The 27,322-nt window shown below is 39.8% G+C and overlaps 1 protein-coding gene across 1 annotated transcript; it reads left to right on the forward strand.

Moving 5' to 3' along the window:
• The first annotated feature begins 80 nt into the window (after window positions 1–80).
• CDK5RAP3 (CDK5 regulatory subunit associated protein 3) lies at window positions 81–27,322 on the forward strand. Its single transcript, XM_014058046.2, has 14 exons — window positions 81–213; window positions 4,203–4,248; window positions 4,385–4,516; window positions 4,682–4,782; window positions 8,576–8,624; window positions 12,536–12,714; window positions 13,246–13,382; window positions 14,474–14,618; window positions 17,578–17,703; window positions 18,645–18,711; window positions 21,295–21,383; window positions 22,877–23,082; window positions 24,840–25,011; window positions 26,943–27,322. Exons 1-14 carry the CDS (start codon window positions 208–210, stop codon window positions 27,006–27,008), a joined length of 1,521 nt encoding a protein of 506 aa, XP_013913521.1. The 5' UTR covers window positions 81–207; the 3' UTR covers window positions 27,009–27,322.

A 27,322-nucleotide genomic window follows, 5' to 3' on the forward strand; every position in this document is an offset into this window, starting at 1 on the left:
GGCCAATCACAGAAATGATGCGTGGCCTTGTACAGTTCCCTCCTTTCACTTCCCACAGAAGGCGGGCTCTGCATATTGGAACTTGCATTCGTTATTGGCTACGGCGGAAGAACTCTGTCCTGCGTCTGCTTCGATTGGTTGTTGAGGCGGAAGAATAGCATCGTTGAAGAGAAGCGAGTTCTTTTGGCGGCGGAGGCAATAGAAATTATGCAGGTGGGAAAGAACATGTAATGTTAAGGGGGTGTTGGTGGGAAACAGCACTTTGGTTATTTGAGCGGGGGGTAAACACCTCCTCCTGAGATTGCTCCGCAATCACTGTTTCTAGGCTTGAGAATAAATAGACTTGGAAGGGACCTTAGAGGTCCTCTATTCCAACTCTCTACTCGTGCAGGAGACCCTATTTTGCACCTACATTAAACTTCCCTTGTTTAATTCTAAAAAGGAATGCCACGTACTTTCCTCCGTTAATTCTTATAATTCTAGCTTCCTGGATGCAGTTACCAAGAGTGAATATAACACTTTTGGAAACACTGACTCATAAAACAAATCTTTCAGAAAGTCTACAGAAGGGCTCAAACGAAGTCTTACTTCTGATTTCATTCATGGTTTTTTTTTTTAATCTGTAGAGCAGCGTTTCTCATCCTTGGCTACTTTAGGTCCTGTGGACTTCAACTCCCAGAATCCCCCAGCCAGGTGGCTGGGGAATTCTGGGAGTTGAAGTCCACAGACTTATAGTCACCAAGGTTGAGAAACACTGCTTTACAGGGAGTCTTCCACTTCGAGGCTCCAAAGCCTTTCCTGTTTCTGTTTCAAAGCAACTTTATTTTTTTAAATTGCTATTTATTGTCTGTGAGAGAGACATCTTGCTTTTATTTATTCTAAAATATTGTATTCTGGAAGCTACAGATTCTTAACAGATTTTATTCACATTTGTGTAATACAGTATTTGTCAACCAAAGCCTCTTTAAAATGTGTGAATTTCAATTCTTTACATTTCTGTCTAGGAGGAAATTTTGAGAATTGAAATCCACACAACTTAAAAGTTGCTGACATTGAGAGACACTGGTGTAAGCATGCGTGTAGTTAACATAGTCACAGAAATCTAAGACATTTGGAGGAAAGGTTTGCACCTAAAAAGCTGTTTGATTATTTTCATCTAATTTCCATGTATTTTGGTGTGCTGAAAACAAATAAAATATTGAAAAAACTCCTAGACGTCATGATTTGCCACAATATGCAAAATTGTCTTCAAATTTATCATTTTTTTATTTTTGGTATTTTTTTTTAATATTATGGGTTTTTAACCAAATTTAAAGTCTAAATTACTATTAATTAATTCACATAAGTGCATTTAAGATATAAAATGCCAAAAAAACCTTAAAGGGTTTGTCCGAGTTATGTAAAAAAAATATAGCACTGTAAATCTGATGGTCAGCAATATATACATAAGCTAAGCAAGTTTTAAGTCTGTGCTTCTAATGGTAGAAGGGGTTAATCTTTCCTGAAGAATCCAGTGGGAGGGAGACACAGGGCAGATAGCAGCATCTCCGGTCAGTGCAGGGGACGTAGCCAGCACTGTGACGTCTCGTGTACAGACACAGCGCTGCTCTCTCCTGCATGCCACCCTTTTGCATGAATCATCATCAGGTTCTTGGTTCTAGGCTGTTCACACTTTTTCATTGCAATTCATGTTAGCTCGTCATTCTTCAACCGTTACGCTATGACTCCGCGAAAGTGTATTAATTCACCAGGCAGTTTCGTTTCATCTGTGGTGAATATACAGTGTTGAAGCAACAGCAGAATATTACAGACTTTGTGAAAAAAGTATACTTTGGACTAAAAATTGGAGATCAAGATAAAGTTGGGCGCCACAAAAAGTGTGCAAACGGTGTGTTGAGGATCTCCAAAACTGGTTCAAGGGTAAGAAAAAATCTTTCCATTATGGGATTCCTATGGTATGGTGAGAGCAAAAGAACCATCATGATGACTGTTACTTTTGTTCATGCGATGTGAAAGGGTTTAATTGCAAATGGAAGCATTCCATTTCATACCCCAATCTTCACTCAGCAATTCGTCCCATCCCCCATGGCACAGATATACCAGTACCCAAGCCCCCTGCTATCTTGGAAGAGATACCTAGCTCCAATGAAGGTGAAGTCATACCTGAACCAGATGATGAATCAAGTTCTGACTTTCAAGATGATACAAGACCAAAATTGTTTTCTCAGGAGGAGATGAATGATTTGGTAAGAGACTTGAATCTTCTCGAAGATGCCGCTGAGTTACTCGGATCAAGGCTGAAAAGCAGGAATTTATTGTTGCCAGGAGTGTCATCTTCATGGTTCAGACATCGTGAAAAGGAGTTTGTTCCTTACTTCGCCAAGGAAGACAAGTTGGTTTATTGCATCGATGTCGAAGGTCTGATGGGTCAATTTAAAATCTAATATGATTAAAAGCAATGGCGTCTTTTTATAGATTCTTCAAAAAGAAGTCTCAAAGGAGTTTTACTCCACAACAGTTTTTACGCTTCCATACCTGTAGGTCATTCCTACACTTGAAGGAAACCTACGAGAACTTGGAATTAGTTCTTCGTAAACTTAAATATGAAGATCATGGTTGGCAAGTGTGTGGGGGACTTGAAGGTCTTGCGCATGCTGCTCCGGCAACAAGCTGTGTATACCAAATACCCTTGTTTTCTGTGTTTATGGGACAGTCGAGACTGACAAAATCACTGGACCAAGAAGAGTTGGCAGCCGAGAGTGCTAACAGTCGGTGAAAAAAATGTCCTCTGAGAAACTTTGGTACCTTCCAATAAAGTTCTTCTACCACCTCTCCACATAAAATTGGGATTGATGAAGCAATTCATAAAATCATTCCAAGAGATGGAGAATGCTTCAAATACTTGGTCACCAAGTTTCCATGCCTGTTGGAGGCAAAATTGAAGGAAGGTGTGTTCGTCAGATCAGACATTAGAAGGCTTATAGTTAATCAAGAGTTTGTCAATACCATGACGGATCCTCAAAAAGAAGGGTGGATTGCATTTGAAGAAGTATTACAGAAATTTTTAGGCAATAACAAAGATCCTCACTACAAAAAGATCGTCGGAAGAATGCTGAAAGCATTTCAAGCTATAGGTTGCCTGATGCGTTTGAAAGTGCATTTCCTCCAGTCCCACCTTGACTACTTTCCTGAAAATTTGGGAGCTGTGAGTGATGAACAAGGTGAACGATTCCACCAAGACATTAAAGAGATGGAAAGGAGATACCAGGGAAAATGGAGCATTACAATGATGGTAGACTACTGTTGGATGCTTCAGAGAGACATTCCAGATGCTACTCACAAGCGTAAATGCACCAAGAGGAGCCTCACAAGGAAGAAAAATCGAGTTTAGTGTGCGTAGGTTAGCTCATTTCAGTTCAAGAAAGGATTTTCATGAAAATATTGTAATAAAACTTTAATTTTATAAATCTTATTTCCATTTATTTTGAGGTATTGCCTTATTTAACATAGTTACCTAAATTGTCAGGAAACGTGATGTCCTATGACAAAATGGAGGTCATTTTCGGATTCAGTGCACCAAAAAACACAAAGATTATGTGGAATAACCAAAACAGCTCTTGATTATTATTATTATTATTATTATTTGCAGACCTGTGTAATCTATGCAGTGGGTGTAAGCTACAACCTCCTTTAGCACTTACAAATTTCAAGATATTAAAAATCTACATACAGCTATTTAACTAAAGATATTTCTGTCATAAACTTTGAAAAATATTTCAGATTTTCTGTGAATAATGTAAAATCTTTCATCGTCAAAAGCATTTACATGTCATGTTAAACCATGTGAGGTTGTTTTGGTTTAACACAAAGAGATGAACTATGGTATGTTTTGTAAGTCATGGGTGTAGGTTGTGTGTTGTGTAAGCCCAACCAATTCTAACCTAATGAAGTCAATATTGCTAAAAAAAACCAAACCTGGCATATTGTGGTTTGTAAAACCAGTAATTGAAACAAGAATTAAGCATGAAATTGTCATTTTAATTTCAATATATTTTAGTATTTTAATAGACTAATATTATTGGACATGTTAGATCTTCACTGAGTTAATATGTTGGGGGGTTAACATATTATTGACATAGTAATTTCACCGAATTAAATCTCTTTAAGACTCTTGGTAAATCACTCTGTTTTTGTTTCAACAGAACTATCAGAACTTGCCAATTGATATACAGACCAGCAAGTTGCTTGGTAGGTCTCCTTGTGTTCTTTATTGCCCTGTTGAAACAAGTGGCTGCTTTAAAAGTACTACACACATAAATATGTCTTGGAATAGATATGTGATCTTTCTGGCTTTTCTTTTGATGTGTGTTTTTTCTTTTTGAAGATTGGCTGGTGGATAGGCGACACTGCAACCTGAAATGGCAGGCTCAGGTTCGCATCATCCGTGAAAAAATTGCTTCGGCTATCCAGGACATGCCAGAAAATGAAGAGATCAAATGCCTTCTGTCTGGTGCTTGTGAGTATTTATGGAAGTTGTTAAATGAATATATAATTAACCTTGTATTTAGAATATATAATTAACCTTAAACAATAAGTATGGGATTTTTAAAAAAAGATTCATAAAATACAGAATAAAATATATTTAATCAAAATCTCACCGTCTTTCTGTCTCTGATTCCAGATATACACTATTTTCATTGCATCAGAATTGTGGAAATCCTCAAAAGGACAGAAGCCTCTTCTAAAAACATATTTGGTCGCTATTCATCACAGAGAATGAAGGTGAGTGGCCCAGAGGAGGAGAACAGCATATTTTGCATTCCACACTGCTCAATAAACTCCACATTTTCCAAGAGTTGGTTGTTCCCCTCTATATTACTTATGCAAACCTATACCCATGGATTATAAAACATTAAAGTTTAATTAATCAAGGTTCACTTCTTTGTGCTAAACCAAAATAACCACATATAGTTTAACATGACATATAAACTCTATTGATTGTTAAAGTTCCTTCAATAAGTGAGCAATTTACTAATCTTTGGATTTTTCAACAGTTGAATAAAGAAGTTTCCATGTTCCTATCCACTTCCAACAAAAGATTGGTTAAATTGAATTGGAGATGAAGGGCATAAATCTAAAATATGCATTCATTAACCACGATGGCCTGGTCCATCAAATCCTGGACACAGTGTTAGGGGTAAAAGCCAGCTTTTCTTTGGTTTTCTGAAGGCCACTGCAGAAGGTTGTTTCATGTGCCATGAGGCATGTGCCTTGTCACAGAGAATGTGTTTTCCAGATCTCACCAGGTAACACCAGGGGGTCTTGGAGCATGTCAGCTCTCACAGATCTGGTGTGTGACAGGGAGAAACCACTGGGGATAAGTGGTCCTAAAACTAGCCTGGCCTCATATCATGTAAGGCTTTAAAGATGATGATCAACTCCTTGAATTGCATCCGGAAGCTTAATGGGAGCTATTGCTGCTCATTCAGCAGTTATGTGGATGTGCTGTAATGTGATCACTACTGCTTACTTCAGGGGTCCCCAACCTCCGGGTTGTGGCCTGTTCAGAACTGGACCGCACAAGAGATGGATCGTGTTCACCTGTGCATGTACGCAGCTCCACTCGAGCAAGCTGTGCCCCAAATGCTTCCCTCTTGCATGAGTAGAGCTGCGTGCGTACATCCCGGCCTGCCGCTCACATGGCCATTTTCCCCCTCTCCCCCCCCCCATTTCCAGCCCACCAATCTGTCTGCTCTCAATGCTCCAAAGGTGAAGCAGTGAGAGCAGAGGCTGAGTGAGATGAGCACACCCTGCTCAGCTTTGCTGACTCAATTGAGTCTGCCTGTGCAGAATACCCAATCCACTTTTGGAGTGTCAGACAGCCTTGGTGATCTGAAGAAGCACGAGACCATGCCCCCAAAGGCTTCTGTGCACCAAAAGCTTTTGCAAATGGACGGAAAGCTTCATGGAAGTGATTTCACGCTGCTTCAGGCCTTCCGTCCCTTTGTAAAAGCTTTTGGCACAAAGAAGCCTGAAGGAGCGTGAAACTGCCCCAAAGGCTTCTCTCTTGCTTGAGTGGACCTGCACATGCTTCTGTGGCCTGGTTCCCTCTCTTTCCCCTTCTGGACCAGCAAGCCACAAAGGTTGGATATCACTGGTCAATGTCTGCATTCTGAAGTCTGCAGCTTCCGGACGATCTTGAATGGTAGTCCCAGGTATAGGTAGTCCTCGACTTAGCAACAATTCATTGAGTGACAGGTTACAACAGCACTGGAAAAAGTGACTTGCAACCTTTTTTCATCTGGACATCTCGGTGGTTACATAATCAGAATTCAGTTGCTTGGCAACTTATATATTTTATGATGTTTGCAGTATCCTGGGCTTATGTGATCACTTCTTATAAACTTCTGTCAAGTAAAGTCAGCAGAAAGCCAGATTCACTTAACAACTGTGAACCGGGGTCTTGAAGCCGTTAGGGACTGGATGAGGGCTAACAAGCTTGTACTCAACCCGGAGAAGACCGAATGGCTGTTGTGTTTCCCTCCCAATAATTCGACCAGTGTTCCATCGCTCAGGCTGGGGGGGTCAAATTTTATATCCCTCAGAGAGGGTTCGCAACTTGGGAGTCCTCCTGGATCCACAGCTGACTTTCGACCACCATCTGACGGCTGTGACCAGGGAGGCATTTGCCCAGGTTCGCCTGGTATGCCAGTTGCGACCCTACCTGAACCGGGAGGCTCTCACAACAATCACTCGGGCCCTTGTGACCTCTAGGCTGGAATACTGCAATGTGCTCTACATGAAGAGCATCCGGCGACTTCAGCTAGTCCAGAATGTGGCCGCGCGAGTGATTGTGGGTGCACCTTGGTTCGCCCACATAACACCTATCCTCCGTGAGCTGCGCTGGCTACCTGTTGATCTCCGGGTGCGCTTCAAGGTGCTACTTACCACCCATAAAGCCCTCCATGGTAGTGGATCTGCGTACTTGAGAGACCGCCTCCTGCCAATTACCTCTTTGCGACCTATAAGATCACATAGATTGGGCCTCCTCCGAATACCATCCGCCAGTCAGTGCCGACTGGCAACTACATGGAGGAGGGCCTTTTCAGTAGCAGCTCCGACCCTTTGGAACGATCTCCCCGTGGAGATTCGTACCCTCACCACCGTCCAGACCTTCCGCACAGCCCTTAAGACCTGGCTATCCCGTCAGGCCTGGGGATAAGATCACAATCTGTCCCCACCCGAATGAAGAATTAATGTTGTGTACTATTTTACTCTTATGTATTGTTTTATGTTTATTGTTTATACCCCCCCTCCCTATTTTATGTAAACCGCCCTGAGTCCCCTCGGGGAAAAGGGCGGCCTATAAATATTAATAAAATAAAATAAAAAAAATAAAAAAAATAAAAAAAAATATTAACAACTGCAGTGATTCACTTAACTGTAGCGAGAAAGGTTATAAAATGGGGCAAAACTCAATAAATTCCTTGCTTAGCACTGAAAATTTGGGGCTCAATTGTGGTTGTAAGTCGAGGACCATTTGTAGAGCAAGTTGGGTTAGATGAATCCATAGGTGACTCCATAGGTACCTCCCAACCAAGAAGGGGCAACTGGCCCTCCGAGTGTATTTGTGCAAAGGCCTCTAATCTCAACTGCCATTTTCTCATTTGACCAGACCTGTGAGTCCAAGAGACCCCCCAAAAGAGTGCAACTCCTGCCAAATATAAATATGGCATACCATTGGATATGAGGAGTGGTGATGGGGAGGCCTAAAACCCACAGCACTTGCATAGGTTTTTTTTTTTAATGAAAATGTACTCAGTATAGTGTGTAAATCATGGGTTAAAGTTAACCCATTGAATGTGAATCAGATCACTGTTCAACAAACCATTGTTAAATAAATCATAGTTTAAGGCTGTGTATGAATCAAGCTATATTGAGATGGATGCAGATGTAATGCCGTCTTTCATAGATAACAGATAAGCTTGAATGAACTTGAAAGAGGAGGAAGTAAATATATGAATTTCAGTCTACTTAGATGGAGCAGTGAGCTATTATTGTTTGATTTAATAGAGCTTTGGGAAATCCTTAAAGAGCTAGCTCAACCTCTTATAATTTTGATCAATTTTCATTTATCGGCCAGGCAGTGTAGGCTGGCAACGCCCAGGGGGAGAGCCTTCTCTGTGGCAACGCCTTCCCTTTGGAATGAGCTGCCCCCAGAGCTTTGCATAATTTCCAACCTCCGGTCCTTCCGGCGCGCCCTAAAAAGTTGGCTTTTCCAAGCAAGCCGGCCTGGCCTGAATAAAATTAATTATTAATTTTAATTGTTAATTTTAATCTAATTTCTAAATTTCATTGTAAATGTCCATGGGTTTTTGGGATATTCTATTTAATCTTTCTTTTAACTTTTGTAATATGTGTTTTTATGTTGTACGCCGCCCTGAGTCCTTTGGGAGAAGGGCAGCATATAAATCCAATAAGCCCAATAAAACTGAGTATTCATTCAGTAAATTAAATTTTTATTCCTGGTTTATTTTATTTTCCTTTCATTGTCTTTTCTGCTCTTATTTTACAGGATTGGCAAGAAATTGTAACACTATATGAAAAGGATAACACTTACTTGGGTAAGGCAAAACACAGCCTCCCTGCGTTGCACAGAAATTTACACAATTCTCATAATTAGTCTAACTCCACTCCTTTCTTTAGCCTGCAATTAAGGCTATATAAATTCAGTATTTACACTGCTTGTCTACCAGCAATTAAAATCACATTTCCTCCTCTCAGAAACACCCTCAGAGATTAGAAGGCTTAACATTTGAAGACGATCGCTCTAACTTAAGAAAAGCATTCCATATTCATATTGTCCTTTCTGAATCTAGAGTACATTCTCTCACTCAGTAGTGTTTTCTCAATGTCTGTAGTCCCTAAGCACAAAGGAGTTTAAGACTTCAAAAAGATACAAGGGTTGCAGAGCAACCCAGTGATTGCGAACCTTTTTGGCACCTGAACCTGAGTGCCCAAACCGAAACATGCATGCGCAGGACAGAGCCCTGGAAACTCAAAGATGAACTGTCCGGTGTGCATGTGCGCGCCAGCCACCTGGTCTTCTGCGCATGCCAGAGAGCTGGTGTTCGCGCATGCCGGAAATCTGGAAACCCGAAGACCAGCTGACCGGTACATGTGCCGGCAACCAGAGGAGCACATGCCACCTCTGGCACGTGTGCCGTAGGTTCGCTATCATGGGAGCAGCGATTCCCAATCTAGGTGCCGCTATTAAATTTTAGCTCTCCAAATTATCTCTTGCATCCACTCTGAATAGGGAATCTATATATATAAGAGCTGCGGCGACACAGTGCTTAGAATGCAGTATTGCTGGCTAATTTTGTTGACTGCTGATTGCCAGCAGTTCAAATCTCACCAGCTTAAGGTTGACTCAGCCTTCTGTCCATTCAGGATCAGTAAAATGAAGATGCAGATTGTTGAGGTTAGGGGCAATATGCTGACTCTAATGCTCTGTATGCTGTTAAGCAATGTGGAGCGGTATATAAGTCTAAGTGCTGTTGCTATCTGGTAGGATCCTAGACTAGAGAAAGCTGTTCTAGAGTCACCGGCAAAAGCCCTTCTACCCTACCTGTAAGTTATAGTGCTTGAGTTTTAGCTTTTTCTTGTCTGTTGTTTTATATCAGCCTATACATTTTCTTTCTAGGCTCAATATTTGTTTGCAGGTCTAATATGTCTTGTTAGTGGCTAATCCCAAGTGGTTTTTGTAGGTTCCTAGCCAGAGTAGAAATACAGTATATCTTCAATAGAGATAACTAGATGTTTATAATTTTGCAAATCTGCACATTTCCAGAATATTTTCATTAGCTTCAGCACTCTGATTCTTATTACTAAAGTTCTGCATCAGAGTAGGAACATTCTGTGGCATTCTTTATGTTACTGAATACATATTTAAATTCCTTGAACAACTTGCCTCCAACACTGGAAGTTTTTAAGAAGAGATTGGGCAACCATTTGTCTGAAATTATTTAATACTTCCTACCTGAGCAAGGGGTTCGACTAGAAGACCTCCAAGATCCCTTCTGTCATTCTGTCATTCCTTCAATATTTTTGTCATGTTATTTGGGGTTGGGATCCTACAGGTTTGTGCAGTTTACAGATGAATGATTGTTTCTCCAAAGGAAAAATCAACCTTAAGTGATTGGTATTTCCTATGGAGTACCAACTATAGTATTACAATAGTATTAACTATTGATTACAGTATTAATTAATAATAACCACAGTATTAGAATAGTACTAACTATTCTGTTACCTAGCTGAATCATTGTCACATGGATACTTTTGATTTCTGAGAAAATTTCCTAGATATATTGAATCCCTAGATATATTGAATCATCTGCAACATATTGTTCAAGTCAGCCATATTGAACAAGCACTATGAGCATTGTTTCAATATGTCTGGGGGACAGCAGTTCAAAAGGTCTGGAGATTTTCTAAGCAGCACTATACAGGGAAAGGCCAAAAAATTAGAATATCATGCAAAAGTTCATTTATTTTAGTAATGCAACTTAAAAGGTGAAACTAATATATGAGATAAGACTCATTACAGGCAAAGCAAGATAGTTCAAGCCGTGATTTGTCATAATTATGATGATTATGGCACACAGCTCATGAAAACCCCAAATCGACAATCTCAGAAAATTAGAATATTACATGCAATCAATAAAACAAGGATTGTACATAGAACAATATTGGATCTCTGAAAAATATAAGCATGCATATGTACTCAGTACTTGGTTTGGGCCCCTTTTGCAGCAATTACTGTCTCAATGCGGCGTGGCATGGAAGCTATCAGCCTGTGGCACTGCTGAGGTGTTATGGAAGACCAGGATGCTTCAATAACTGCCTTCATCTCTTCTGCATTGTTCGGTCTCATGTCTCTCATCTTTCTCTTGGCAATGCCCCATAGATTCTCTATGGGGTTCAGGTCAGGCGAGTTTGCTGGCCAATCAAGCACAGTAATCCCACAGTCATTGAACCAGGTTTGGTGCTTTTGGCAGTGTGGGCAGCTGGAAAATGAAGTCAGCATCCCCATAAAGCTCGTCTGCGGAAAGAAGCATGAATCAGTATTGAATGAATCAGTATTGACTGAATAAACAATTCAAATATTTGGAGCTACCTTCCAATCTTCTTTAATGTTTGAAGACCCAAATGAAAGACTTACAGAGATATTAATTTTCTCCCAGCAGCAACAAAATTCTTTAAAGGCCAAGGTATTGAGCCTTTGGTTTATATCAAACAGTTGTGTGTGTTTAAGGATTTAAAAGCCTTAGTAAATGTAAATTTACAAGAGCTGTATTTTGTGAATCTTGCCATGAGTCAGATACTGCCTCGAGTTTAGAAGGTGACTTTTCCTTTCTATAAATATTTTTGGGAATTTATCATGTAACATATTGGTTAAAAGTAATCTTCATGGCTTAGCTCCCCCCCCCTCCCCAAATTCTCATTAACAAGTTTGTTTCTTCAAAAAAGAAAAAATAGGCAGACTTAAATTAATCCACCTCAATTCTTTTTCTAGTATGCTTGTAATGAAAGTTAAAGCAACATCTGTTTTATTCTTACCAAATGGCTAGTTCTGTATTCAGTTGTTTATATTAACCAACTGTCGTGGGTAGGAGGTTCAAATTACCAGTACTGAAAAGTATGACTCCCTTGAAGATTAGTCTTTGCTTGGCAGGGGATGATTATGCTGTAAATTTGAATTTCTTGCGGTACCATATGGATAGAGCTTTTCTCCCTGTTTTTTCTCCCAGTCCAGTTACGCTTCCCTTGCTTCACCTCCATTCCCACAATCTCTTTTCTTTCCTGTCTCAATGCAACTATCCATTCTTTTTATTGCTCCTCTATACTAGAAGGTGCTTGTGCATAGCCATGTGAGTAGACTATGAGAGTAGGTTGCTATACACAGATGGAGATCAATTAATTCTATAAAGGGAGTGTATTATTTATAGGCAATTACTTTTAATTGGTAGTTATTAATTCATGTGTGTGGGAGGGTACATGTATGTTGGTCCAGGCTTGCCCTTTTTTGGGGCATGGTTTCTGGAATGTTCATGCATGCATTTATAAATATCTATATATAAATACACACTTTCCCCTTGATTAGGAATCTCTAATATTAGTTGCATTTAGCCATGACAATCTAATTTTGACAAGCTAGGGAAGCTGTACTTTTTTTTTCTATTTATCATTTTATTCCTACACTCTTCATTTCTTGGAGTAATGGTGAACTTAACATCAGAGTGGTCTTCCTTTCTGGTAAATCAATATATCTGCACTCTACTTGCTGAGGCCTTCAGCTGAAAAACATGGTGCTTTTTAAAGGTATATTTCCTGGCAATGAAAAGTTGCCTGTTCCTGTTCTATATTGCTTTGATTGGGTGTGTACAGTTTGTGTACCATAATGTCATCAGGCATTTCCTCATTTGCAGAAGCAGGGTGAAACACACTGCCACTTTTTTATTTTTTCCTGCAGTGGAACTGTCCAGCCTCCTGGTGCGAAATGTCAGTTATGAGATCCCCTCCCTCAAGAAACAGATCAGCAAATGTCAGCAAATGCAACAAGAATACATCCGGAAAGAGGAAGAGTGTCAGCTGGCGGCAGCTGAGATGAGGGAGCGTTTCTGCAGCTCCTGCAAGCAGTACGGAATTTCGGTATAAAGGGATGCTTTTTCCCAATGCTTTTAGTCTACCTTGAACATTTTGGCAGAAGATGGAGGCTGCTTAAGACTTTGAAAGTTTATCCCCAATTCAACTAATTTGTTGGCTTGTTGTGAATGTTTTTCTGCAGTAGAGAAAAATGGTTCTTGATGGACTTTTAAATTTGATTGCATCCTCTTCATGTGATGTGTCTGGCTGTGTTGAAGGTGACACAGATTTTATGTGTGTGTGTATGTGTGTGTGTGTGTGCGCGCGCATATATGTATGTATATGTATGTATGTATGCGTGCATATAAATAAAATAAGTAAATTACATTTAAAATATAGGGCTGATTAGACTCCGTGCAGTCATGTCCCATGATCCCAGTCTCCTTTCTTCAGGTTCCCTTCCCATTAGAGAATTGGAGATAAGGCAAAAAGTTCAGGAATCACGTTTATTTTTCATGAGTGAATAAACCCATGAAGCCTTGGCAAACCTTCTTTTGAACATTGTCCATTTGTTTTTATATGTCCCATTTCTACCAGGGGGATGATGTTCATCAAGAGCTCCTAGCTTTAGTGAAAGACTTGCCAACACAACTGGAAGAGATTGGAGCTGGTGCCAAGGGACTTTTGGAGGCCATCAACCTATACCAGGCCTGTGTACAATTTGTTTGCGATGGGTAGGTGCTTATAAGCTGAAAAGGTCTAGAACAGTGATGGCTAACCTTTTTTGCCATCGCGTGCCAAAAGAGGGGGAGGCGCAGGGGGTCGTGTGTGTGCATGCCCACATCCATAATTCTATGTGCCCCCCGCTTTTGGCACGATGACACAGTAACCTGTTTTTTGCTTTCCCCAGGCTCCAGAGCCTTTCTAGGAGCCTGGGGAGGGCAAAAACGGTCTCCCCCCCCCCCCAGGCCCTTTGGAGGCCAGAAATGGCCAATTTGCCAACTTCTGGTCAGAGCAGAATGTCCGTTTTTCACTCTCCAGGCTACAGATCCTTTCTAGAAGCCTGGGGAGGGCAAAAATGGCCTTCCCTACCCACCCACCCCCCGATGCCCACTGGAGGTCGAAATCAGCCTGTTTCCCAACTTCTGGTGGGCCCAGAAGGCCTGAAGGCACACATGCCATAGGTTCGCCATCACAGGTCTAGAATAACTTTGGGAGAGGTATACAGTTTTCCTCACTATTTAAAATCTGCTAATGAACTGGAAAGGGACAGTAGGTCTATGCCAAAACACGAGGTGTCAAAAGTGGGCCTCCATGTAAAAAAAAGAGAAAAATCTGAATGAAGAGGACTGCAAAAGATCTCTGACTTGAAGAGACTGGCTAGAAAAGACTGCATAGATTTAGGTAACCAAGTGGTCCAATTCAGATAGGTCTGGTTGTATGATGTGTTTTTTGTGGTTGAAGAGAGAGGCTGTACTTCAGAAGAATAATATATGCATCTTCAAGCTGAACTAGAAAAGCTGTTGACAAAAACCCTGGGAAATGTTGACATGGTCAGTGATGTACTAATTAGTTGGATAAACATGGATTAATTAGAGATTTTCCCCCGTTAAAAATGTTTGAGCTCTCCATTTATTTGAGCCCTGTAATGAATCCCTGTGATCCTGGGATGAAGTTTGCAAGCACCACACAGCCCACACATAGAGTTCTTTTTCCAGTTACTTCAGTTTGTAACGTGAGATGTATTTCCAAGAGGGTGAACATCATCTTTGCTTCTACAAACTCTTAACAAAGTGCAAACTGAGGTTTCTTTTGTACATTCTAGTTCTACAGAACAAGTAGTCCCATTGCTGAGACATGTGCAGGCTCAAGGCAACACCACTGTGTATGAGTGGAGGCGAGGAGTCAAACCAATATTGGTGGAACGGCCAAAGACAGAGGAAGTGAAGGAAATGGTCGAGGAAGAGGTGGTATGTATGAAGGGGACCAAAGGGACACAATAACATATACAGAATCTATGTGAAAAACACCTTTTTCTCTTCCCACAAAAAATTACATTTTAATATAAAATCTTTATCTCAGATTTTTTGAGAATATGATAATGGAACCGCACAATTCTTTTCTGTCCATTTTGAGGGTCTGCATTAAATTCAGAATTGTCTTCCTTTTCGCTAAATACAATGTATGATTTGTTGGGGTATGCCTATAGATACAAAAATGTGTTGTGCTCCATTGACAAAATAAATCTATTAGGGTTCAGAAGTTGGGCCAGAGAATTCTGAGAGGGGATTGTTGTCTGGTCAAACTTAAACCCAAAACAACTTTTGTTTTTCTGGGCATTGGTGGTGATAAATCCTTAAAGGCTTGAATAGCTTGGCCTTCGCTCCTCCTTCCCCCGCTCCTCCTTCCCCTCCTTCACATGACCCCTGGCTCTGTACTCACTATGCTGCTGTTAGATGTTGAATGCGCCATTGGCCATCCAATTCTTTCTGTGTCTCTCTAGCTGTTATTTATTTTCTTTTTTTAAAAATAAAAATATTTTATTGAATTTTCCAACATTTAAAACACAAAACACAAATGTACATTTATAACAGCTTTTCCATATCGGTATCCATATCTTTTGTAACAATCCTATTTACAAAAAAAATCTATCTCCATATCACTATCCTAAATTATATCCTTATTTAAGTACACTATGTATACATATACATATATACATACATGCATACCGTGTTTCCCCGAAAATAAGACAGGGTCTTATTTTCTTTTGCTCCACGAAATATGGCCTTGGGCTTATTATAGGAGGAGGGCTTATTGTTTTGGGGTTGCAGGGCAGCTGCGAACTGGCTCCCGAAGAGCCAGGCACAGCCTCGGGCAAAGCAGCCATGAGGTGACCACGTTCACGAGCAGTGGCCCAGCAAACCCCCTCTCCAGACGAGCAGAGCGCCATTCACTGACCTAGGGGGTATCCCTAAGGTGCCAAGGCACGTGGTGCTCTGTCCGCTACCCAGCTCCCGCGGCTTGGCACATTTGGGATACCCCCTAGTCAGTGCATGAAGCTCTGCCCGGCTGGAGAGGGGGGTTGCACAAGTGCCGGACAGAGAGTCTTCCAGACAGAGAGTCTTCCAGCAGCCAGCCCACAACCATATAGTGCACTCCCAGAGTGGCCACTGCTGGAAGACTCGGCAGCTGAGTTTTGGTGTTTGGAAGCCGGAGAAGAAGTTATGCTTGGAACGCGACGGGGTGGAACAGGTGCTCGCACAACCTCTCTCCAACCGGGCAGAACTCCATTCACTAACCTAGGGGGTATCCTGAATGTGCCAAGCTGCGGGAGCTGGGGGGCGGGGAGCGCCGTGTGGCTTGGTGCCTTAGGGATACTCCCTAGGTCAGTGAATGGGGCTCTGCCTGGCTGGAGAGAGGGTTTGCTGGGTGGCTGCTCGTGAGCATGGTCACCTCATGGCTGCTTCGCCCCTGAGGCTGTGTCCGGCTCTTCGGGAGTCCACTGACAAGGGAGCAGCTGCCCAGCAACTCCCCCCTCTGACCAGACAGAACACCACTCCCCAACCTAGCAGTATCCCGAAGGCGCCAAGCAACATCAGCGCCTTTCCCACCCCCTGGCTCCCCCGGCTTGGTGCCTTCGGATACCGCTAGGCCAGTGAGCAATGCTCTGCCTGGCCGGGAGGGGGGTGTCCAGGGGGCTTATTTTCAGGGGTGGGCTTATATTTTTGCCCATGCGAAAAATGTGGCAAGCCGTTAGTTTCAGGACAGGTTATATTTTCGGGGAAACACAGTATACATATAGATATAAATATAAATACTTATCTATATAGATAATACTTTTACCGTTTATACCTTATGTTTTATGTTTACTCTCAAGCCAGAAATACCATCTATTTCAGATTTGATACTACTTGGTTTCTTCCCTCTCCTTCATTTCCATAGACAGTCTATCCATTTCTGCACATTCATACATTTTCCTTCCTATAATTTGGTCGGGGGTGGTGGTGGTATCTGTTTGTTTCTAATTCTGTGCTAGAACGATTCTACTTGCCTTAGCTGGAATTTCTATTTACCTGCCCTTTTACCTGGTCTCCCAGTCCTTCAATGCCTACATATTTCAGCTCTGTGCTTAGATGAAATGGGAATGAGAACTTTTACACATTTTTATTGATTTATACATCTGCTGATTGATTTATACATCTGCTGATGGGAAAAAGAAGAAGAATGCAGGACTTCAGCCCAGCCATGTTTACATATGATATGGCCAGCCATACAGTTCCAGGCACTATTAAATATTAAAATATGTTTTGTACAAAAAAGATATTTATGCTAACTGTTACATAATTTAAAATGTCCTAAAACTGATGTAGCATTAAAGAGATTAAAATATATTAAAATATGCAAACAATATAAATCAGTAGTTATGACTAACAGAGGATTACCATCATGAGGTATCAGATGCGGAAATGAATAAAAATATGTGCCAGAATTGTAATAAAAATGGTAGAGGGTTTAATCTCTAAGGGAACGGTATTTCACAAAGAAGAATCCTTACTGTAACAGAAATGCAGCATCTGTAGAAATAATTATCCTAAAATAGTCCCATGTTGTCCTCATATATCTGAAATTTGTCTCATTTTATTGGCCAGATGGGTGCCCAGATAATCAACATTCTAAGTGGCCAGCGCAGACAGTCCCAAGCTTCCAAATGCTAAGGGATGGATTTTCTGCTTTCATGTTCTGTAAACAAGAATAAGAAATGTGAAATTCATGACCATGTAACTGTGTTTAGGAGTTTTTAAAAAAAAGACACATAAGAGTTTAAAGCATAGGAGTTGACCTGAAAGGGGGGAAAAAAATACCTTAAAATCATGACATACCTCCCGAATTATTTAGTGACAGACTCTGTGTTTTGTTTTCCCATTGCAGATTGACTGGGGTGACTTTGGAACAGAAGAAACAGTATCTATCTCTGAGGCAACAGATTATGGTATCTCAGTTGAAGGAGGAAGTGAGGAGATAGATTGGGGAATTTCTTTGGAGCCAGAGGCTCAAGTGCGTGTTTTCCATATCTGCCTGCTTGTATATTAAGTCTGTATTCCTGCAAGTTTCAGTAGTACTGTGTCAAAACATGTTGATACATATCCACACACTTTTAGGAGGGAATGTATTCAAATACAGCATTAGGCTGGGATTTATTTTAACCATGTTTATTAAACAAGCTGCAAATATCCTTTGGGACAGTCGGGATTGCGATTGCTAATATTTTTATGGGCGAAATAACGAAAACAAACCAGAATTAAGCTAGAATGTAATATCCCTAAGCCAGGGTGTCAAACTCGATTTCATTGAGGGCCACATCAGGGTTGTGTTTGACCGGGGGGGGGGGGCACTGGCCAAGGTGGGCATGGTCAGCTAGACATCACTCATATCGGGGACACCAGCAGTGGCCCGAGTACTCTGCCAGTGAAAATGGGCTCCCAGCTCCATTTTCAGCTGCAATGGCCTCCTGCAACCCTCTGCCAGTGAAAATGGAGTTCCATTTTCACTGGCAGAAGCACCACGGGCCAGTCCTTTGCTGTTTCCAAAGTGGCACCGTGGGCCAGATCTAAGCACCCCATGTGCTGGATCTGGCCCCTAGGCCTTGAGTTTGACACCTCTGATCTCAGCCATATTTAAAACTGGATCAAGATTTGTGAAGGACAATATATTTAAATTGCAGTCATGGAAGACTTAATCTTTTTGATGAACCGTATTGACACTTTTTGTGTAGTTAAAATTAAATTTCCAACAGAGACCTTGTTTCTACATACTCTGAACCAGCTCATATTTCATGCAGGCATTATGTACATCCATAGAGTAATGGGCCAGGAATTCAAACTAACATTTTGGATCATGAATCTGTTAGCTTTGTACATTTTTGCCACATGTCACCTGCGTGTGCCAACTTTGCAGAACCAGATCCACTGAAATAGCCTATGCCTTCCTTCCCATAGGAGAGCAGCTCTTCAGGCATTGACTGGGGAGATATGAAAGATGATATGGCTCAAATGTTAAGTGAGGGTAAGTGTCTGTTTTGCTAGGGGGAGAGCAATATGCATTCATGTGAACTAGAGTGAAATTCATTGGGGAATAAGCTGAAAAAGTCTTCCCCCTCCAAAACCTGGCCTCAATAAGGAAACTGTTTCAACATCAAGGCCACTTGAAGGTGAGAACGGACAGACATGGGAGGTATTGAGGATCATTTCCTTGAACAATTTGTCTTTCTTGAGGCACTTCAGCTTTCACAGAAAAGCTAACCCTGAAAATATATCATGATGTTTTATCCCAGCTGTAATTGAAGAGGGTATGATGTGAAAGAGGGGTGAAAATGTTAGACACAAGAGGGCGGTATTGGATTTGTGATTCTTGTTCCTGTTGTTGGATCCTTATCCAAAGATCAGACTTCAGTTCATACTTATCTCTTTTTGGATTTCTTCTATTCGTTTTCAAGTTGTGCTGGTTGCTTTATCCATTGGCGATATATAGATGTAATTATCAATGCTAGGATTCTTGCTGGTGGTTTTGAAATTGCAGGTGGTCGTCAAAATGGATTTTTTTCTTGCCAGCATATGAACTAGAACCATCTAATTGAATTGTTTGGAGGCTGCTTCTTTCAGTGCTGGATTTATTACATGAAGCCATCATTCATAACACATAAGGCTATGATATAGTTCCACTTGTCTTTGACTATGATGGTTAGGAATAATAGGTTCAAACACATCTGGAGGTCACCAGGTGGAAATAGCTGATTGGTTAAGAACAGGGTAGTCATAGGTAGATTGATTAATCCACTAATTCTCTATTATTAATCTGCTAATTTGCCTCTTAAAACATCAGCCTGAGAAATAAATCTGAATTCAAAAGGTCATCTGAAACCAAGATCAAAGAGGGGTCAAAGTTCTTTTACTAGCAAATTTGCAATCACAGAAGACTTGCCAAAAATGCAAACCTTTATATTGAGATATTGGTTCCCTCCCCCTCCCCCCCCCAAAAAAGTGAAGTAGCCTGAGCTACTTGAAGTGGTGTTGATTTGGTATTGATGTTTTCTCACAATCTGAGAATGAACACTTTTTCTAGGTTAGAATTTGGCAGATGGATCATTGACATAAGCAACGTTGGAGGAAGGGAGAAAAACTCTGTAGGTTGGAAGTGACCACAGATAACTTATTGGTATCACTTAGGGGGCTGGAGGCTAAAACATATGAAGCATGGTGACAAGAATCTAGTTTAATGAAAAGAAGGACCAGGGAGTGGCATAATAGCAGTCTTCCAATATCTAAGGGATTGCCAGAAAGAAGAGGTGGCCAACCTATTCTCCAAAGCACCTGAAGGGCAGGACAAGAAGCTATAGATGGAAACTAATCAAGGAGCAAAGCAACCTAGAACTAAAGGAAAAAAAACCCTGACATTTAGAACAATTAATCACTGGAATGATTTGCCTCCAGAAGTTGTGGATGCTCAAAACTGGAAGCTTTTAAAAAAGATTCAGCCACTTGTCTGAAATCGTATAGGGTTTGCTATTTGAGCACTGGGGGTTGGACTAGAACACCTTGAAGGTCCCTATCAACTCTGTTATTCTGTTATTCACCTATGTTTTCCATTACCTAGTTATACAGGTTTCTATCTGAATTAATAGCAGGTTTTATTTATTTTATTAGATTTTTATCCCACTTTGACTATTTCATAAGTAATTCAATGTGGTGAATATGCACAACATTCCTTCCCTATAGTAACAATCCTATAAAATGGATTGGATTGAGAGGGAGTGACTGACCCAAAGTTACCCAGCCAGCTTTCATGCGATGTTTGCAGAGGAAATCTAAAATCTATACAAAACCCATCCCAGTTACTATGTAGAAATTGGATTTCCTTGTGCATTCTTTTTATGATAATCAAAACTGTGTTATTATACAGTATATAATATTACATTTCAAGATTTTTAACTCAGGCCCCACACCAAGAAGGCTGGAACCCACAATCCTTATGATACAGAATTAAGCAAATGTTATGTATTGTTAAAATTTGTTTTTGCTCATGTGAATGGAAAAAGCTTCATAACCCACTTCATTTGGTTTCTAATATTCACCAAAGGTTTTTAACAGATATATTTTCATGAGAATTAGTAGGCAGTAAGCTCAGGCAGAATAATTCTGCACTCATATTAGTTCCCATCTTTGTACAGCACTTGCTGTCTGCAATTTCCATTAGTGTTTTAGAGGGGCATGGAGCTAGGTAGAATACCGAAATTGCTTGGGACTTTTTAGAATGAATTTGTTCTGAATTTGTTTGATTGTGGGAAATGGACAGAGAAGGAAACTAAGCATTTACCTCATAGCTTTTGGAATTTTATATATATATATATATATATATATATATATATATATATATATATATATATATATATATATATATATATATATATATATATATATATATATATATATATATATATATATATATATATATATATATATATATATATATATATATATATATATATATATATATATATATATATATATATATATATATATATATATATATATATATATATATATATATATATATTCTCCTTTACCTGTGTCCCTTGTTATTCCTATCTAGACCTTGAGGGAGTTGCACGAGGTCCTAACGCTCTCACCCTTCTGGAAATTCCAGAGACTCGTAATCAGTTCATTGATGAACTCATGGAGGTAACGATTGATACTTTTAGTTTATTCCATTTGCTTCCAGTCTTTAATATTGTAAAGCCCTCCTGGAACTACCTTTGCCATCTGTGTCTCACTTTCCTAGTTTTTTAGATTTCCTTGCCTTTCAAGATAAGTGATGTCCAAGATGCCTTAAAATAAATATATCTGGGATCCAAATTTATTTTTTAAAATAGCTGCAATCTCATCATATTGCCAAATCCTGTGAAAATCATGGCATTCATTCAAATCTCACTGGATATTTTTTAAAGAAAACACATAGGTTATGAAAAGTTAGAATATTAAATGGTTGTTTTATTTCAGGGTTTCACCTATGGGAATATTTTGATACACTATGTGATGTTGCATGAGGTTATCTTTGGGTCAAGCAAGGAGCATAAAGGTCCCTTTTTGTTCGTTATTCTGAAGGAAATTCAGGAATCTTGCTCCCCAATTCCTTCTGTATCAACCTCTGAAAAACCCTCTTATTTTTTCTTATTTTAATGTTCTCATAGCATAGTTCTCACTGTAATGAAAACCTGTGTTTCATCTAATGCAGAAGAACATTATTTTTTGGATCAACAGTGATTTATGCAAAACAGCTAAGATATGTTTTTACTCTTCAATCATGTGAATGAAGACTTAGGAATCGGTGTATAAAATCCTGATTTTAAAGTTAAAATGATTTGAACATGCAGTCAGGTACTTGACATCTCTAGTTGAATTTCCAGTTCGCTGGTGGTAGGCGGACTGACAAAATTAAAGGTTAATAGGTTAATAAAAGGTCATCTTTTCCCTTTTCCATCAGTCTTTGTGAGGTTGTATGCACTGGTTCAATTCTTTTAAACAAAGCAGTCCCCACCCCCACAATCATGGAATAGAATTTGAGAATGGCAACTTAAGGTAAGCAATGTGCTTCCTTAATATCAGATGCAAGGGTGGCTCAGTGGCTGAGACACTGAGCTTGTCGATCAGAAAAGTCGGCAGTTCGAATCCCGAGCGCTGCATAACGGAATGAGCTTCCGTTGCTTGTCCCAGGTTCTGCCAACCTAGCGCTTCAAAAGCATGTGAAAATGCAAGTAGAAAAATAGGGACCACCTTTGGTGGGAAGGTAACATCATTCCGTGCACCTTTGGTATTTAGTCATGCTGGCCACATGACCACGGAGACGTCTTCAGGCAGCGCTGGCTCTTCCGGTTTGAAATGGAGATGAGCACCACCCCCTAGAGTTGGGAACAACTAGCACATATGTGTGAGGGGAACCTTTATCTTTACTTAATATCAGATGCAGACATTGTTCAAATATCTGGCAAGAGCATTTTTCCCCCTCCACCATGGAGAAAAAAATGCATACAGCAGAGAAAGAGAATGTCCTTCCCCACATCAGTCCATCTCAGTCACACCGCATACTTTATTTCTAAGAATTGAAACAAATATGAAATGCTACTTATAATAGCAGTGTTTTTTAAAAATGTCTTACTTCTCTTTTGCTTTCCCAGCTGGAGATCTTCCTTTCCCAGCGCATTGCTGAGATGAGTGAAGAGGCAGACATTCTATCTGTGAGTCAGTTCCAGCGAGCGCCACCTATCTTGCAAGACCAGACCAAAGAGAAGTTAGAAGCCATGATGGCAGTCATCCAGAATCTAATAGGACAGCTAACGAACCTGAGAATGCAGCATCTTTTTATGATCCTGGCTTCTCCAAGGTAGATAAACTAATATTTTCACTCCAATCCTGATAATAAGGGTTGGTAAAATTGACTGTGCTTAATGATCTCACAGTTAAACTTTGGTTTATTTTTTTTCTGATATAAGTGGTACAGGGAGTCCTCAGCTTATGACCACAATTGGGACTAGAATTTCAAAATGAGGCAGTTGTTAAGTGAATTATCCCTATTTTAATGACATTTTTGCTATGATTATTAAGTGAATCTCCCTATTATTAATTGAATCACATAATCATTAAGTGAACTTAGCTTCCCCATTGGCTTTGCTTATCAGAAGCCCACTGGGAAGGTCGCAAATGAAGATCATGTGATCCAGGGTGCTGCAACACTCATAAATACACGCAAGTTGCAAGTATCTGGATTTTGATCATGTTACCATCCAGATGCTAAGATAATCATAAGTACGTCACTTTTTTCAATGCTGTTGTAACATTGAACAGTAGCTAAACAAATAGTTGTAAATTGAAAATGCCTCTCAGACAAATAAAGCATTGGTAAACAGCGTGCCACAATCTCCTGCTTGTATGCATTGCTGTGTATTTTGTTTGGGATAACAAATAGCATTGCATATGTGACAATCCGTTATCCATATGTACTCTCTTTTCTTGGAAGAGCGGCCAGCATCCTTAGTTTCTGCCAAGTCATGGACTGGAAGCAACCTGTGCTGCCAGTTATTCAGCATTAACATAGACTTACCTAGAAATTCATTCTGGTGAACCAAGTAGCTCTTATATAGGTGTAAACATCTTTATGGTCAAGTTATTGGTTCATTGGATTATCTCAATAGATTAAAATGTGTTTCTCCATTCCAAATACTAAATCAACATTTTATGCATTTCCTCTCCTCCTCCTTTGCTCTCATAGCTACTTTAAAAGAAATTATTCCAGAAGAGGTTGCTTCTCTAAGACCATCTCCTGCTTTTTTCAGCTATCAAGTTATTTATTTTATCATTTCTATGACACAAAATAAAAACATGACATGGTCCCCACACTTAAATTGAATGCTCTGATGTCTACTAATATTTTTATGGTGAGACTGATCAGCCAGACTTGTCAAATATTCTGATTCTGAGATATCACAATGATACAATGGAACTTCGATTTATTGGGTAGGGTGCGCCTTCAATGTTTAATCATGCCAGCCACATGACCACAGAGACTTCTCCGGACAGCGCTGGCTCTTTGGCTTTGAAACGGAGATTAGCACCGCCCCCTAAAGTCGGGAACAACTAGCACATATGTCTGAGGGGAACCTTTACCTTTATCTTAAGTATATCAACCATGTCATCCTCAATAGGGGAGTCCCTTCAAAATGTTGCTGGTTCCCTGGGACTCCCAAGCTTGATGACACAATCAGGTATTGAGGGATTTCCTAAACACCAAAGAGGATGAAACTTTGGGGAGATGGAGAGAATTTTCCGTAAGGTGAGTGTCATAGCAGAGGATGTCCATTAATTACACATTGGGTCAATGCATTATTTTATGTTATGTATGTGATGTGGTTATGTGTCTATTGTGTTAAAATAAAAATAATGCAAACATAGCTGCTTTTTTCACACCATTCTAAATAAAAATTGTCTGTAATTTTGATGACATCAGAATAGACATTCGGCCCATTGAATCCAAAGTCTGGTAAATGGAGATCCGTTAAATTGAGATTTCATTCTATAAGTGGTTAGGTATACAGCAGATAAGAATTGGTTTGTAGGTGTTACATGGATGCCATTATGATTCAGGTATGTGGATCGAGTGACTGAACTCCTGCACCAAAAATTGAAGCAAGCAAATCTGTTGCTCCTGAAGAAGGAGGTAATGGTGCAGAAGCAGAAGGAGGCACTGGAAGAGCAGGCTAGCCTGGAGCCAAAACTTGACTTACTTGTAGAGAAAACCAGAGATTTGCAGAAACTGGTGAGTACCCAGGACATCTTTTGCATAGTTTTTCATGTGATAAGATCTTTACATCATTTCTGTTTTTGTGTAGTTCAGCATACAGTTTATTTCTTGTTTCAGTATATCTTACATTTCTGCCGTAAATTGCACCTTCCTCCTGTGTCATAATATCCCTGAAAATTGTGAACAAAAATATAGATCAACATCACCTCACATTTTCAGGAAAGCTTTGAAACAGAAGGTGTTCTCTTAGACCATGAAGAACAGAAATTTAAAATGCAGTAAGTGAGGATGTTAGTATATTAGTTGATAATCTGGGAAGTGGAATGTCAGTCTGAGAGCAGACTTCTTCAATATGAAAGATTAAATACTTGTGCTGAAATGACATTTAAAATAAAAATAAAAATTCCTTTATGTTTTCTGAAGAAATTATTGGGGTAGTTTGAATTAGAATTAACCCTGCCTCATCATTTATTTGTTTATTTATGTACTTATTTATTACTGAAAATTGGCCATCTCTGAACAACTGCTGTTGCCTCTGGAGAAAATATATTTAATCATGATTAACGAATTGATGGCAGGCTGCAAGACCACATGTTCCTTTACTCCTTTGATCTGCCGTTTCACACACAGGTTCTGCCAGATATTTTGCTTGCTTGTAACAAATATTTGTTTTCCCTTCAGCAGAGTTCTCAAGAGGGGAAGGATAAATTGGGGGGGGGGGGGGGCGGGGAGAGATATGTGAAAATATTTAGGCTGAATTCAGTTTTTCAACTATTACTTTTTTTAGAAACTGCAATTGAATGATTGTACTGCAGTGAATAATTTAGATCATTAACCTGACCAGCTTCCTCTGGGTCTGTTAAATATAGAAACCTGATATAATAAAGGTTTATATTAGTAGCACATCTGAGAGTTATTGATGTATACTTGTGCTAATCTATTTTCCAGAAAAATAAGAATGTATATCCAGTGTCATCTAGATATTCATTCTTATGTTGCTTTTCCCCCTTTTATTGAATATGTATTTTAATTATAGTGATACTCAAGACCCCACTAAGACTCCTAGTATTTTCCTTCTCTGTATAGGTTTCGCTGATTTTTATTACATAAATATCCATTATTGCTGAAAATCATTATTAATACAGGTAGCCTTTAACTTTCAATAGTTTGCTTGCATTGAAAAAAGCAACTTATGAGCATTTTTCACACTTATGATCATGATCCCCATGGTTATGTGATTTACATTCAGATGCTTGACAGCTAACTCTCATTTATGATTGTTGCAGCATCCCAGGGTCATGTGATCCCCTTTTACAACCTTCTGACAAGCAAAGTGCCAGATTCACTTAACAACTGTGTTACTAATTTAACAACTGCAGTGATTCACTTAACAAACGTGGCAAGAAAAGCCCATAAAATGGAACAATTAACAAATTTTCCACATAGCAACATAAACATTGGCCTCAATTGTGCTCGTAAGTCGAGGACCACCTGTATATATGTAGGCTAATGTATGCTGCTCATTAGGGCTGTGCAGTGTTTGAATTTGACTTATAAGAGGTGAATCAGAATATGTGGGGGTATTAAGGTAGTTCTACTTTGAGACCCATTAAAAACAACCATGTCATTTTCCAGGATTGTGCCACTACAGGAAGCTTTGTTCCTATTTGGAAGCTCGTCTTTCAGAGTGAATCCAAACAACTGCATAGTTCTTCTTGCCAAACCTAACCTCATATGTCCCTCATGATTACTTGAGTTTGAGAACAGTGTTGCGTGGTTGAAAGGAGAGGTGGGACATAGAAATCAGAGCCTGAGAGGTGGCAATTGGTTAACTGGCAGCCATAGTTTTATGAAAGACTGTGCCTTTTTAATTCAGTATCAATAGGTATACAGTTTGTATGTTTAAAATCCAGGATATTGTATAACTGATGGAAGCCTTCTTTCAGATAAAAGCTGACATCTCTAAGCGCTATAACGATCGACCTGTGAACTTGATGGGCGCCTGTCTTTGATTCTTCCTCCTCAAATATGCCAGAGACCGCCTTTCAAGCAGCAAAGTGTTAAGCATCACTCAAACAGAAGAAGATAATTAGGAAAAAGAATAAGTATCAAAAAGTATAATAATAGAGGACAAGGGCTTCCACTGACCAAGCTCCAGGAGTTTTGGATCTATAGTGGGAAAGATGCTCTGATTCCATTTTGTATCAGCTATAAATGCTGCTTAATAATTTCTAATGAGTCAATAAAGCTGATGTTTCAATACTAAATTTCTTGTTTATCTTATGTATTCTCTGGTTGAGGAAGATAAAAACTATCTGTTATTGTT

The sequence above is a fragment of the Thamnophis sirtalis genome, unplaced genomic scaffold (assembly GCF_051295495.1).
Source record: "Thamnophis sirtalis isolate CommonGarterSnake01/CBP01778 unplaced genomic scaffold, rThaSir2_p1.2 scaffold_4, whole genome shotgun sequence".
In the NCBI taxonomy this organism is placed as follows: domain Eukaryota; kingdom Metazoa; phylum Chordata; class Lepidosauria; order Squamata; family Natricidae; genus Thamnophis; species Thamnophis sirtalis.